Source organism: Haliotis cracherodii, unplaced genomic scaffold, assembly GCF_022045235.1.
Source record: "Haliotis cracherodii isolate W230 unplaced genomic scaffold, xgHalCrac1.p SCAF_19, whole genome shotgun sequence".
Lineage (NCBI taxonomy): Eukaryota > Metazoa > Mollusca > Gastropoda > Lepetellida > Haliotidae > Haliotis > Haliotis cracherodii.
In genome coordinates, this window is record NW_027266274.1 from 6,539,569 (window position 1) to 6,555,594 (window position 16,026).

General features: G+C 38.1%; 1 protein-coding gene across 1 annotated transcript in view; it reads left to right on the forward strand.

Annotated features, from left to right (window-relative positions):
* Positions 1 to 247: 247 nt before the first annotated feature.
* LOC139467064 (uncharacterized) overlaps positions 248 to 16,026 on the forward strand; it is a 146,014-nt gene continuing 130,235 nt past the window's right edge. Inside the window, exon 1 of the mRNA XM_071248782.1 lies at positions 248 to 949. Within this exon, the coding sequence (XP_071104883.1) occupies positions 888 to 949 (62 nt within the window). The 5' untranslated portion in view covers positions 248 to 887. The remainder of the gene's footprint in view (positions 950 to 16,026) is intronic.

Below are 16,026 nucleotides of genomic sequence, written 5' to 3' on the forward strand. Positions count from 1 at the left end.
AGGACGATGCAGTTGATTATCTTGGAGCCATTGTCTCCTGTTGGATGCTGACCTAGTGCATTAGCTGCAGAAAGGGTAATCGGTATTGAGGGCGTGGCCGAGCAACACGTTGCTAGCTTCAGTTAATGCTTTCTGTACTTCATTGCCAGCACGATTGCCGAATCTCCGCGAATGAAGCCGATCAAATCGAATCAGCTGTTATACCGAGAGGAGCTTTCTCCCGTCTCGTACAGCGAGAAATTCCTCCACAGAATCCGCACAGGCTGGTCTTCCTATTTAGACCGGGTGACCGTCGAGTCCTCTCAGTGAGCGAGTCCTCCGTCCACGTAGCATCAGGATGTATCGTAATTGTCTCGCTGGCATTTGTTGCTAGTCCATGATAACGTGTTATTGTTTCCAGTGGAGTATATTCCGCAGACACTCCGCAGCTGACAGTGTTAGGGTCTGTGGTTTCGCTAAGTAGCTTCATTACCTGTTGCGGGTTATGTATGCAGGTGAGGAAACTGACGAGCGCCGAGGGAGGATGGAGATTCTCTGATACCCAGTGTGCCCATTCATCGCCATCGCGAAGGACGGATTTAACAGCATTCGCGACGTCGTGCACGGGAATCACGGCATTATGAAACATCGGAAGATTCAAGGCAGGACGGAGGTGAGATGGTACAGGTAGCGGTGAAGAAGGATTGCACGGGTTTGTCACGGGTCTCCTATCCTCTTCTTATCGATGCGGGGTCGGCATTTGGGTGACACTGGACTGACTAACCAATATCTTGGCAATGTCGCTGCAGCAGATTTTTCTCGTATATTGTCTGCAACCTGTTCGAATACGTGCAGGAAGCGGCGGGTAGAGACGGGTGGAGTCGTCGTGGTGGGCTACACGAGATTTGATGGGCGATGCCGCGCGCAGTAGTGCCCCGACCTCTCGGGAGGCATCACTGTGGCTACCAAGGTATGTGTCACTGGATTAAGATATCTTTCACGATGTATTTGATAAAAACGGAAAATGATTTGTTTTCTATTTTCAGGTTTCATTATCGACTCGAAAGTCATAAGAGCATTATATATATATATATGTATGTATGTATAATGTAGTCGAAAGTCATAATAAGAGAATATATAATATAATATGACATCTCCTGACATCTATATATATATATATATATATATATATATATATATATATATATATATATTTGATGGATCATGGTCAGTAGTCGTTATTTCATCATTATTTTAAAGCTCTGCAATACCTGACACAGTCTTCCAACAACATCCATCAAAGTCCTCCTCTGTATCTTGTTTCGTCCTTGTCATACATGAGATGTGCGTCATCTATACAATCATCCTCGCCATAATCCGCGGTTGTTCGAAATATATTTGATTCAGTTTCATCTCGCTGAATGTTTTATGTACCAAAAACATACCACATCCTTGATGGTCTCACTGAGGATGCAAAATACGTATGACTAAAATAAGCGATGTGGTGTTCTCATGCACTATCCCACAAGCTAGTTAACCAGAGTTATCTATGTGTGAAAGCGATATCTAAAGGATGTCTACAGTGTTCCGCCGAACATTGATTTTCTTGAGACGATTTCAGTGTGTTGTTATGACTGTCTGATTAGACTATACTTGTCTAACATTGAACTAATTATAATAAAATGAAAATGAAATACATTATTGAAACAAACATACCTTTTCCAAAATGACTCTATTTGGTTGTTAGTCATGGTACTGATAATTAAAACATTTGATGTGCGGTATTCGTGGAATTTCATTTCAATTTAATATATGTTACTGAAAATAAGTTAAAGAGGACCCTATGCTTTCATATTACTACAGTTAATCTGTCAAGCCATGATTGGGTGTTCTTTAACTTTTTTTGAGTAGTATAGAAGCTCTTACAAATTCACTGTTCCAGGACGTTTTTGAGTGTTTAGATGTTCGAATGGCGTGTATTTCTTATCTGAAATTGTTGCTGAAACATACAAGGCATCGGTTTCATTGTTTGAGGTGTAATTGTTGTTGCATTGTGGATTTGATGAATTTCCATGTTTTCGATTAGATGTCAGTAAATGTCAAATATTTGACAATGTGATCAAATAGGAACAGTATCCTTTATCCCAAAAATAAAGGACGACGGATTTCCATTGATAATGCTTGGTCGTCTTTTCCTCAATTGATACGGTTGCCGGGTAGCCATTTTAGTATAGCAACCCTTATACACCCTGCAGCATCGTACAAAGGTGATATTTTTTAAATTAATGGTTATACGCTGATTGAAGACGGAGACAGGCGAATGCCAACCATCTCTAATTGCAAGACAACATTTAGCGGCGATCAAGAAGCCACGACGTGAAATCTGCAACAGTTCGATAGTGTAAGCTCCGTCAGGGTTACAGCCTCCTCGAGCACCAGCAGCCTCCAGGCAAGACCCTAATGGGCTTGGCTCCTTTGAACATAGTCTGTAACCATAGCGTGGTCAGTTTAGGCTGCTTGAGGTCGTTATCAAGCAAATCAACACAAGATGAATAAGTTATGGACAGAGGGTATAACAGACGCTGTTTTATGGGTGGGTGGGTGAGACTTAGTTACATCTGATACATGTCATTTAGCTGATTTGAGTTTGTGTTTTTTTGTGTGTGAGTGTAATAATAATAATAATAATAATAATGATAATGGAAAGGAATCTTGAATGCTGACAATAATATTTCTATTGGCTATAAATTAAACCAATATTCGAGTTATGTGCCATAGTTCTTGGTCAGAATTGTGCCTGCCGCATCACTGCAGCGCTAAAATGCCGAGCCTTGGCAAGGCAAACAAGTGTTCAAGCCACCAAGAGTCTATAACTGTGTCCTGGTAATATGACAAATGTTTAATTCATATTGACATAATGCTGTTGACAAGGGGATGTAATTAATGTGTGATCATGCATTGTATTATTTTTTTTAAATTTATGCACAACATACGAACATTAACGATAACACCAACAGTTACAATCTTGGTGCATATATTTGATCCCCCACCCCCCCACCCACCCTCCTTGCCTTGTACCAAACTGATGTTTTCTGTACTTCCCCATCACACACATCCACTATTAGTATTTAATTAACCATAACATCAGAAACTTAATACTATTTTTGGCCTAATTTAAACACAAAGTGATTTTTTTCTTCGTCAAGCCCATGTAGATGGAATCTTTACTGTTCAATACGGCCCCGGGGAAGACACTACAATCTATTACTGTCTGCGATATTTGATTTGCTGTGTACCACTGACTTGAGGCAATGCAAAGATATTGAAACACGAGGCATCATCAGAACATTTTTTATATAACTTCTCCCAGAAATAAAAAAGGGTACAGCTACACTGATACCGAAGTTGAAGGTATAGATCAATAGTAATATATGGATTTAAAAAATCCAATGTTGAAATGTCGGATCGATAGTGGAGTGGTGGTAAATGTGTACGTTGTCAATCACAGACAGTGTTGCCCATATGTGATGTAATCGCAACACTCAAACACTGCGTTTCCGAGGTAACTGAAGGAGAATGACGGCGTCAGTGTTTGTTATGTCTTGGGTAGCGATACTTGCTGTGATAGCAGTGTTGTAAAGCATTGGCCACGGTGTGTTTGTCTGACATTTATTGTATAACTAGCGTCGTATGACCCTGTCATGTTCATGGTATTAAAAACATGGATTTGTTTGTGGCTTTTGAGAAAGTACAAATAGTGTGAGGTGAGGTGAAATGGGGTTTAACGCCGAGTTCAAGGTTGTGCACTTATAAAACGACGTTTATTTACATGTGTGTGTGTGTGTGTGCGTGTGCGTGTGCGTGTGTGTGCGTGTATGTGTTTCTGGCTGCTTGTACTAGTCCGGACTGATGGCGATTTTGTAGTGATAGCCCACTGAGATACCATGCCGCAGTTTAACATGAATACCCCGCTCAGACACTGTATACGGACTCCGAGCCGACCTGTGCTCGTTTTAGCCCCTTCATGCCGAACGCCAGGCAGGGTAACAACAAGTTCAATCTTTCAACGTATTTTGGTATGACGCGGCCGGGGATCAAACCACGCATATTCCGCTCCCCGGGCGGAGGCTCTACCACTAGATCACGGCGCAGTCACAAATAGTGTGAACTGTGAAATGATATGGCAATTTTCCCTGTCGAAAAAAGTCGCATGGTTGTTCCTAGGAAGAATAACTGTCAGACGTGGTATTTAGTTACGTTTGTTTTTTGTTTACGCTATAAAATTCAAGCCATATGACGGCTGGCTTTAAACAATCGAACCTGGAACACACAAACCAGTAATTGACATCATGAGCGAGAGTTACAAATTATGGCATACAATTATATATGATAGATTGTTTATGAGTGTATATTCACTGGACTAAACTGTACTGAAACATATAGAGGTTTTTAGGCTGTGTTTTGGATGGAATTACCACCTAAACACACAAGCATGGTAACCTCTTTACCATATAATGTAATTCTTAAGTTTCGTCGTCGAAAAGAATTTCTCTTCTCTTATAAACTGTACCTGCCCGTAACGATCCGGGGTAGAATAGGTCTCCAGCAGCCCATGCTTGCCGTAAAAGGCGACTATGCTTGTCGTAAGAGGCGACTAACGGGATCGGGTGGTCAGGCTCGCTGACTTGGTTGATGCATGTCATCGCATCCCAATTGCGTGGATCGATGCTCATGATGTAAATCACTGGATTGTCTGGTCCGGACTCTTATTTACAGCCGCCGCCATATAGTAGGAATATTGTGCGGCGTTAAACAACAAATGAGATGAGACCTCAAGCCTCAGAGTTGTACAAGCACAAACATGTAAATTAATCTCCGAAGAGCTCTCGATAACGTGTTTCGCAGTATATCTTCATAGGTGTCGCCACTTGTATAATGGCTCGGTATGTCCATGTAGGACTCTGATTTGCTGTGTCTTTGACTTTTGTTTTTTATGTAATGACAGCTACTGTCCCAGAAACGAGACGAGAGCGACGCCTTGTTGTTTGTAAACATTGAAGGCAATCCCTTCCTGACCTTTTATATCTGCATAATTATCCTATATGATCCCGTCTAATGCCGTTTTTATCCGTTTGCCCCATCTTGCAGAGAAATCTATAATGTGATGGAGATTTGTATCTTAGTGTACATTAATTCTCCCGAAAATAGGACCGTTGTGTCTGAGACAATGGATTGTTTCCGAATGTACATTAATTGTACTGAAACAAAGTATTTTGTCTGAATGTACATTAATTGTACTGAAACAAAGGATTGTGTCCGAATGTACAATTAATTGTACTGAAACAAAGGATTGTGTCCGATTGTACATTAATTGTACTAAAACAAAGGATTGTTTCCGAATGTACATTAATTGGACTGAAACAAAGGATTGTGTCCGAATGTACATTAATTGTACTGATACAAAGGATTGTGTCCGATTGTACATTAATTGTTCTGAAACAAATGATTGTTTCCGAATGTACATTAATTGTACTGAAACAAAGGATTGTTTCCGAATGTACATTAATTGTACAGAAACAAGGGATCGTCTCCGAATGTACATTAATTGTACTGGAACAAAGGATTGTTTCCGAATGTACATTAATTGTACTGAAACAAAGGATTGTGTACGATTGTACATAATTGTACTGAAACAAAGGATTGTGTCCGATTGTGCATTAATTGTACTGAAACAAAGGATTGTGTACGATTGTACATACTTGTACTGAAACAAAGGATTGTGTCCGATTGTGCATTAATTTTACGGAAACAAATGATTGTGTCCGATTGTACATTACTTGTACTGAAACAAAGGATTGTGTACGATTGTACATAATTTAACTGAAACAAAGGATTGTGTCCGAATGTACATTAATTGTACTGAATCAAAGGATTGTGTCTGAATGTACATTAATTGTACTGAAACAAAGGGTCATTGTATCTCAATATAAATTCATTTACCTGAGTAAGAATTATGCACTTTAACAAATGATGGAGTATACATTAATTGTAATAACACAAAGGAATCTATTGTATCTGAGTATACATTAATTGTACTTTAACAAAGGAATCTATTGTATCTGAGTATACATTAATTGTACTTTAACAAGGGAATCGATTGTATCTGAGTATACATAATTGTACTTTAACAAGGGAATCGATTGTATCTGAGTATACATTAACTGTACTTAAACAAAGGTGAGTGAGTGAGTGAGTGGGGCTTTTAACATTATTCCAGTTATATCACGTCGTGTCAACTTAATGTGGGAGGAAAGCCCGAAGTGATGCAGGTCTCAGACGTTTACCACTTCGGTGAAACCGACGAGGACGGGTATGGTGCTGACAAACCTAGAAACATAATCGGGGCGAACCGGGATTCGATCCCACAATCATAGGTTTCTGGCGTGCCCAAGGGACGCAACTCAACACAGCGAATCACGGCGCCTTACACTGCAAACACGAAAACGTCGTTTTTTTCCGTATATGGTCATTGGACGGAAAAACGACGTTATTTGGACGTTTTCAAACCATCGTTTTTCCGTCCAAATAACGTCGTTATTTGACATCGGAATTTACTGGGAGAGGACGATAGCGTTAAGCTCCTCCCTTTCTTGATTGACATTGTCAATCAAGCAACAGCGTCTACCGGTATTTCTACTTCTCAGTTTTCATTGGTCAGTCCTCGCGTGTTAGATTACAGGCCCGCGTTTGACGCTGTACTCGAAGCGCTTAGCGGAAGTACTGAAATCAATCGTTCTGCGCATGCGGATTACTTAATGCCTTGACCAAATTTTCCGTTCTGTGCATGCGCGATTTCGCGTATTGTTTCCTAGATTTAATGTCACCACTATTTGACAATGGCTCATAAACACAGTCACGTGAAGGTTCGGAATCGTAACGAGTAACTCCATTTAAATTGAAGAGTATCCCCAGTGATATGGGAGATTCCAAGATGAAACTATTCTATGGCTATCTAGGCTGCCACCCAAACCGATCTAAACGGGACCCGATAGCTTATTGTATGCTATATAGTCATATGGAAGTGGACAAGAACTATACATTGTATTCCGGCCGATTGTTCTTGCATATAAGTCAGGAAAATGGACTTAAAAGGGGAGTTGTTGAATGTAATTATTTAAATTATTAAATGCTGCCTATACACTAATCTGGACGAACGTCTCATTGTTCTGTTTATGTCATCCTATATACTATTAGTATGTTACCGTTCTAAAGTCAACCTCTCACATAACATTATATTGTTCATAGTATCAAAGTTTAATCAACAATATCAAGAGCAGCGATTTAAACCACTGAAACACCCAAACACAAGGCTGTTATCAAGCGCTAGTGCAGACGTGATGCATCGTAAAAACTGTATCGTGATGTCTTCAGAAATACAATTATACTACGAGATAGTACGGCTAACGCTGACTCACCGGTAGAACAAAGACAATATCGCTAATACAGATATAACGTATTTGAATGTTAATACTAAAGACAAACAATCATTATGTTTGCAGTGACGATATAACACGTATACACGTTTATTGTTAACTTTCATCAGTTTTGCTCTTCATTTTAATTACTTTGTTTTCACATATATATGTAGCAATACCCGACAAGCATGTCATACATAATTATGGGGCAGTTTTCAATCTTGTACTGACTTACTCTGGTGTAAATGAGCGAAGTTTATTGGCTTGTGTGTAAAACCCCGTTTTTCTGGTAATCCTATTATAACTTAGTTTATTTCTATCTAATGACACCCTGTACTCTGGATCATGGCTCCGTGACTATCCATAACAATTAAGATGAACATTCAGTTCAAGTAAATGAATGAGTTTGTTTTGACGCTACAGTCAGTCAAAAAACCAATGCTGTGAGGTTTGATAACACACTTCTACCAGGTCGAACATCGTGGATCCTCATTTTCTGCCTAAAGAGAATCATAGTTCATATGCTAATCCATCTGCGAATACCCTCCCACTCAAGATGACCTTACTTATTGCTATATCTATCATCTATCCCCCCAATCTCACCCCAACGCCCCCCCCCCCCCCACACACACACACACAAACACACACACACAAACAAACACACACACACGCATTAATTGTTTTATTAAATGTATCTTCGAGAGTCAGTAAGAAACTAGAAATAACTGCCTTTGTTCTGTAAACCTCACCAAGTTTCAGCTTTCGCCTCTTCCTTTGTGGACTGAGGTTTCACATTTGTAAAATGATCTCTCTTATCTGTCTGTACCATCAACTTAACTGTCCTCACCCCCTGCAGTTTCCCCGTCCCATATTGCCAAGCAGGTGACCCACAAGGAGGAATACCGCCCTCCCTCAGTCCAGTGATACTGTGCCTAGAACAATATGTTGGGGATACGTAGCCTTGCTGTGGGCAAACATTTTGTAACAATTTGGCAAACTTTGATATGTAAACAGCAAATATTATTCAGTTTTATTTCAACAAAAACGGAAAAAAATCGGATCCTACTTATTTTGTGGATACCATAGCAATAAATCAAGCCAATAGATCGTTTGAGCTGGCATGAATATAAAAAATAATTAGCAAGTCGATAGTCATTATTCCCTCTGTTGGTCCCACGTGAAATGTTCTTCATGAATAGAATAGATGGCTGATAGACGTTCGACCGAATAATATCATTTGCTAACTTCAACTGTTCATCTAATTTCCATAAATGTATGTTACATAGTTCATATGTTCATGGGCTTCTTCACTGAATGTATAGTGTGGAGGACTACTTCACTTGAGGATAAGTAACATAAATAATGATGATAATTATGACAGTATTGCCATTATTATTCCTTCAGATTATTAAAAAAAAGTTATTATGTTTTCATAGAGAGAAAGAGGTATGGAGATTGTGAGATTATTTTTAGCATCGGAATTGTTAACATAATTCTTAAAGATATTATGTTTTGTTTTTTTGTTGTTAAATGCTGCACTCAGCAACGTAAGGATATTAAAACATTACATTTAGGTTCAGTTGTATTTTTATATTTGTATCATTTTGCAAATGTTACAGAGACCTGATAAGGGATATATAATAATGTATAGTCGCTATTCTTAAAGTAAGAATATGTTAGATTTATCAACCAGAAATATTGCACACAAGAGGATAATCATATTTGATGACACTATTCAACGTCGAAGTCAACGATATTTGTGTATGTTATTGCTACATGACACGGATACGTCATGATAACGCAATTAGAAATTGGCATTTGATGATATAAGATAGCTACGCGATAAAGAACAAAGAAGGAAGCGATATTTATTTCACGATAAAACATTGTTCTATCATGACGTCATTTATTGAGATTCGAACATGCACTTGCAACTTGAAAAGTAAAATTTGTAAATTTGACCTTATTTTTGAGAGGTATGTGTCTCGTGAGTTGTTCCCAATAAATGTTGCTGGAGAATCCGAAAGTGAGAGTGATATGACAATCGGTATTGGGAGAAAAGGTACAGATGATTGACGAGAAAATTGTGAGAATATGCGGGACCAAACTCAAATCCTAAAATGGATTTATCTAGCATGGCCGCTGTCGGATTCTATTCAAGGAATCATCATTATTTAAGTACGGGTAAATATTGTAAAGCGTGTATTTTTTCCTAATTTAACACCCTAAAAGAGGCTGTACGTAATGTTGATATCTCATATAGAAATAAACGAGTCTCGGTCGTTGTTTATCGTACAATAAACAACTCCCACTCGTCGTTTGTTTCTTAATTACATGACCAATACACTAACATTATATCTGTTCATGTTTATCGGTCAACAAAAGCGACATAAGCATTTCCATTATCATGAGAAACCCTTGCCAAAAGTAGCGCTAACTGCACCATTGCGACAACATCAGGGGCATGTTTCATGATTCATCATAATAAATGATGACATTGGATGCTCGCAAAAACGCGAGCTCATTCCGATCCACTAGTGGCACCCGCCACAAACACATCCAAAGGCAAGCCAATTGTTCACCCGAAAAGGCAGAGAATTGCATCTGACATCATTTTTGTCATTGATACGTCAAACCTGGAAATGCCGTCTACACGTCCAACACAAAGCCCAAGCCAGGACCCAAATCCTTCAAACCCGGCCAAAGTTCTGTTAATTACATACATTTCCCCCTAACCTTAAATAATCTATACTAGTTCTGAAGTAAATCGTATTTACCCGTATGAATCGTCTTATGTTATTTATTGCCGATAAACAGAATATGCACACTTTCTGAAAGTACTGTGTGATAAGTCACGCACCAAACCTATACTCTCGATATACATGCTGCTCTTACTTAAAAAAGAATATTGGGTTAACAAGATACGTATATTAAAGTACCATGCTTTCCTGATGTGCTCTCATTCTAATTTGAAATAATGGCATAAATAGTTACCACTCATCTTTCAATATTTTTCAAGGTTGGGTTAATCACGAACATATTTGAATATGTACAACATCTATACTTACTTATCTTTACACTTAAAGGCACCAGGTTTGTCTGTCATAAGACCCCGAAACAAATATGTCCAACACAGCCCAATATTTGGCTCTTGGCTCCCTGTTCTTATATTTTATAAGTATTGTTTAAACAACTGTTTTTTCTGTAAAATATGTTCATTTCAGAAATTAGATGTTATTCTAGCATCAGGTCTGTGGTACGTTTACTGCATCAGCATTACATTAAAACGATATTACATTATATAAATCCACACAGAGGAAATGCTTAACATTTATCTTTTAAGGAAGAGTGCAGGACGACTTGCTTTATACATATAAATGTGGACATATATGTATGGACATTTGGATGATACAGATATACCTCCTTAAAGATAGTGCTCATAGATGACTGTAGAAAATGGAATAATTATGTGAGTAATCGGGTTAATACCACGTTCAGCAATATTTAGCCATATTGCGATATTGGTTTCCAACATACAAGACGGACCATGAAATTTTGACTTGAATTTGGACCTGGCTTTCTGGTGTGATGTAACACCCCAGAATCTCCGGTAGAAAAAGGGCTCAAAGCACGAATTAAGATCACGAGATGATACTGATGTATGCATCTGGACATATATTTGCGTAGTATTACTACCTTAATTCATCAGTATATATGTATTTTGCATAAAAGGATATTATAGGATCGACGCTGACATGCGCATATAACCTATTCACCAGTGCTGTAATATTTCATTTCTTCTGACACATATCGACACGAGAAATTATATTTAAATTTAAAAGGAGCCCAAGTGGGATAGAAATTTGAGTCTGAACCTGTTGAACAAGGCTTGTTTCATTTTGGGCTATAGCATTGCCGCAAGGCCTGGGCGGAAGGAAACACCTGTTTGCACCCATCAGATACCAATCACAACTTCTCTCTCCAAACGAAAACAAAATACGAAAAATGTCGGAAGTGTATCCTTCTAATTTTCTATTTAGATACATGTTTTAACTTTAAAGTAATTATATGTATCTCATGTATTATTGGTATCTGTGATGCTGGTACCGTTTTGTTGCCATTGTGTAGCTTTTGTGGAGTTACTATGAATATCAAATACATGCCTTGAAATATGGACTTGTGAAAGAACTCATCATTGAATCATTTGCATTTAAATTAATGCATATACCATTTACTTGGCGTGTATGGACATATTATCCATCTACTTATGCACACTTATTATGGACATATACAGAATTTCATTGTACCTTATTATTTAAAAAAATACCCGTGAAGATCCGGGTTAGAATAGGCATTCAACAACCCATGCTTGTACGAAGGCGACTTGGCTCGCTGACTTGGTTGATGCATGTCATCGTATCCCAAATGCGTAGATCGGTGCTCTTGATGAAAATGACTAGATTGTTTGGTCCAGACTGGATTATTTACGAACCACCGTCATATAGCTGGTATATTGCTGAGTGCGGCGTTAAACAACAAACAATCAAACAAAATCTATATAATTATTAAACACCTTCCAACAATGAGAAATTAAACTTATATTTTCTAAATATTCTGTTATATTTATAACATAATTTGATTCATAATTTAATTATTGCGTTGCTTTCTTCCCTGTCATTCAATGTGCATGTTCAAACCCCTAAACTTTTAATATTTCATTTGTCATAAATGGCTACGTTAGTGTGTTGCCTAGATCTCTCGTTACCTATTCACAAGAATAGATTAAAATAATTTGTTTTACTATCATATTTCTGTTTATCTAATTCATAATACGAAATTGTTAATTCATTTATAATAGTATAGATCATATTCGTGTATATCACTATCTGATGCTAAGGTTTTATTTCAGAAAATATAATTAATTCAAAATGTAGAAAGATACACAATTTGCCATTATTTGACTTTTAAACTGTACAAAGTATGATATAATGATCAGAATGCCTGAAATGGGTAGTATTTAAGAAAGAAATATTTGTCGAGAAGTCCCATTTTTCAGATATGCCCTTCAGTAGTATTATTACATATCTCCAGAGAGAGGTTTACATTGTAGTTCTCATTATTTGTGGATAATTCAAAAAGCAACATAGAAAATATATATGCTACCATGACGAAAGAATACAGAGTATACATAACTCGCAATTCTATATATTCAGCAAACAGCCCCAAACCGAAACTCCACAACATATCCGATTACACTGATTAAGGCTGTCCCAGTTCTCCATGCGATACCGACGCCCGTTCGTCTCCCAGACCATACAGAATAATAAACTTAAAAGGAATCCAGCTCAAGTCTAGAACGATTTGGCAAGCCTAGATTGCCTTAATTCTATCCATGAAAGCACGGACTTGTATTTATATAGGTCCATGATGAAAGTAAGCATTAATAAAAAAATATTGTTCTTGTCTGCTTCAGATTATATTTTGTAGATACTTATTTTAACTAGGAAAATTGTACTGACACCGTCGCTGTCCCTATTGAAGCTATCCATAAGAATTTCGAATTGCCGTCCATTGTTCGATGTCAATACATCGATGACAAGTGAGGATATCATAAAGTAATTGTTGATGCCGCGCTACACTTTGATAAAAATTATAATCAAGTTGACTGGTGTGTACATTACTACAGTGAACATGTACATAATCATGCCCTAATAATCAAATGCCGTAATGTCAAATACTAATTTATTATTGTGTGATGAATTTAACTGGATCAGTGGTAACATGTGATATTAATATTCCATCAATTTCTTTCCTGGTTGGTCCATCCATGTCTACAAAATGAAAATAATACAATTAAAATGGAGCATAGAACAATTCTTAATTTCAGGCTAGAGCTGTGGAAATCTAGACTTTCCCAATCATTAAAGACTTGAGTTGGTCCCATGTTTTACATTATTCTCTTTGGTCAACGTCACAGCTCATACCATACACTAACAAGACCAGCTTGCCCCCCCGCCGGAGCTCCCGGATTTTGGTTATATCATCTAACATGGCCAACTCTGCTCTTAAGTAAACAAGAACCTAATCAGCGAGGGGTCCTTTATCATCCCTATGTGGCTGCTTATAAAAATCTGATATCTTTTCCCAAAGACCTGGTTAATAATATATTTTCTGCTGAATATTCGAAACAAATAGAGTGAGTTGGTACTACATGTACATATGTACGGTTCTATTTTAAATGACTGCAGCGCTCCATTATGAAAACAATTTGTTTTAACGCCGCTCTCAGCAGTATTCCAGTGATATATGACGGCGGTCTGTTGTATATGAAATATATGCAAATTGAATCTTGAATCTTGAAAGTTGTAACATTTCCGCAAATAAGTATCACATGCAGTATACAGTATATCAACTGCAATATACTGTATACATCAGTATACAGTGTGTCGCGAGCTCTGCGCTGGGCTGGAGCACACATTTCCTACACCTCTCCCTTCGGCAAACACATCACGAAGGTTGCAACGAGGTCACAGGTCAGGCGTGCACTCGTCAGTTGTCTAATACGGTAAAGAGTAAGATCTTCCGGAAGACCACTGCACTGGAGGTATGTGGATTATTGAGGAGGTACTACGTGTTTGGAACTGGGAGTTGAACACTAAGCACTTTTAGAGAAGAGCTCATAATAAAACGTTATGGACTCGCGGACGGACTTGTGTTTTCATTTCAAGACGTACATTTATCAAGTTGAACTTCCTAAATGTAACAATAACTGAACTTTACGCCTTTTATACACATTTGTGATGGGGCGACAATGCGACAACGAGACATATTTTGACCTTGAAAATGTCGCGTTACGGCATCGTCGCCCTTTTGTAAAATAAAGAAAAGGATTATCAAAGAGCGACAATGCGAACACGCGACAATGCGACAAATGGCCAATTGTCGCGCAATTTTGACACGTTTTGCTTGTTTTTGTAAAGGCGTCAATGCGACAATGCGACAACGAGACAATGTCCCTTCCATAGTAATCCGTGCAAATAAAACTGAGTAATGAAATAGAAGTCTGACATGCCAGTTAAAAGATAGTGTTGCAGCTTCTGATTTCATAGATCTTCAAGAAGGGTTATCAATAATGGGATGGGTGATGAGTTCAACTGCATACGCTGTGATTAACAATAATGCTCCGAGTCAATACATTTTGTCAAATGTATGACATGTATTACGTGAATGAACATATTGTTTATACTCGTCCATGTTTTTGACGGACAAAATAATTTACATCCTCGGTAAAACTGAGGACGGGCATCATTATGTGTTTCCGTGCATTGTTCAGGTGAACAATTGACTTGTCCTTGCATGTGTTTGTGACGGATGCAACTTGTGTGGCAGGATACGCTCACCTTTTCCCGAACACCCATTGGATGACCTGAACCACTTCGGATTTTTATCCCACATCAGTCTGATACACCATGATATAACTGAAATACTGAAATACTGTACAGTTGAAAAGGATGTTTAATGCGATTACCGTAGTGTGTTACTGCAACTGTTCATATTTTGTGCAGTGATGTTATGTAATATGTAAAAGAAAGCATATTCAATTATCCAATTGATTTGAATAGAATATACTTGCGTCAGTGTATTTTATTAACGCCCCAAATCGTAATTTAAACACATAAAATAACAGATCACGCATGGTGCCTTGACTTACTACTAGCTGTAATAGGCCATCCCGGAATAAAATAGTTCCCCCCAAAGCGAGGAACATATGTTTTAGTATGTTTACAAGACATATATTCCAAACAATATCCTCATTAGATGAGAAGATCTTTTACAGAATTACCTCAGTAAGTCAATTACAATGACAGAGCGTCGTAATACATTTACATCAAGAACAATACGTCAAAATGGCCGACACGATAAACGTGACGGGAGATATTTTCGAAGTTGTTAATTAACCTGTGGCTATTTCAAGCCTTTGGCATCACTGATCAATTGGCCGATCATTGAAAGGTGATTGTGAAGATGTGTCAAATAGATACTAAGGTAAATTCATAGATTTCTGTAAATTGTCACTGCGACAGTTTGGATTTTTTTTCGTGTTTTTTCTCTCTGGGATGGGTTGTAGCGAGGGTATCCTTAAATGGGCTTGCAACCACGCTTCTGTATGAATTCGTACCAGGGAATTCCAAGGGTTTTCCCCAGGAATGTGGATGTAGTCAGTGTTTACGCCTTTTCAAGAATACAGTCACGTGAAGAACGTCATGTGACCGACCTCGCGTCCAAGTCGTATATCTTGTAAACTTCACATTAAAAAATTAGTTATTGCTATAACCAAATGAAACACAACCCATTATCCGATAGGGGTAACTGTACATAGCCGTTACCACAATAAACTTAGTAACATTGTTTGGTTTGACTTCTTGGCGCGTGTCTGAATTCCATTAACATGTAACATATCCTAAAACTAGCTTATCAGCAAATCTCGCTGCACTGCGCGCGACAGATACTAGAGCAAGGCATGCCAGAAATACGAAACCTAAAGCTTCCGAAAGGAAGCCTTGGACATCAC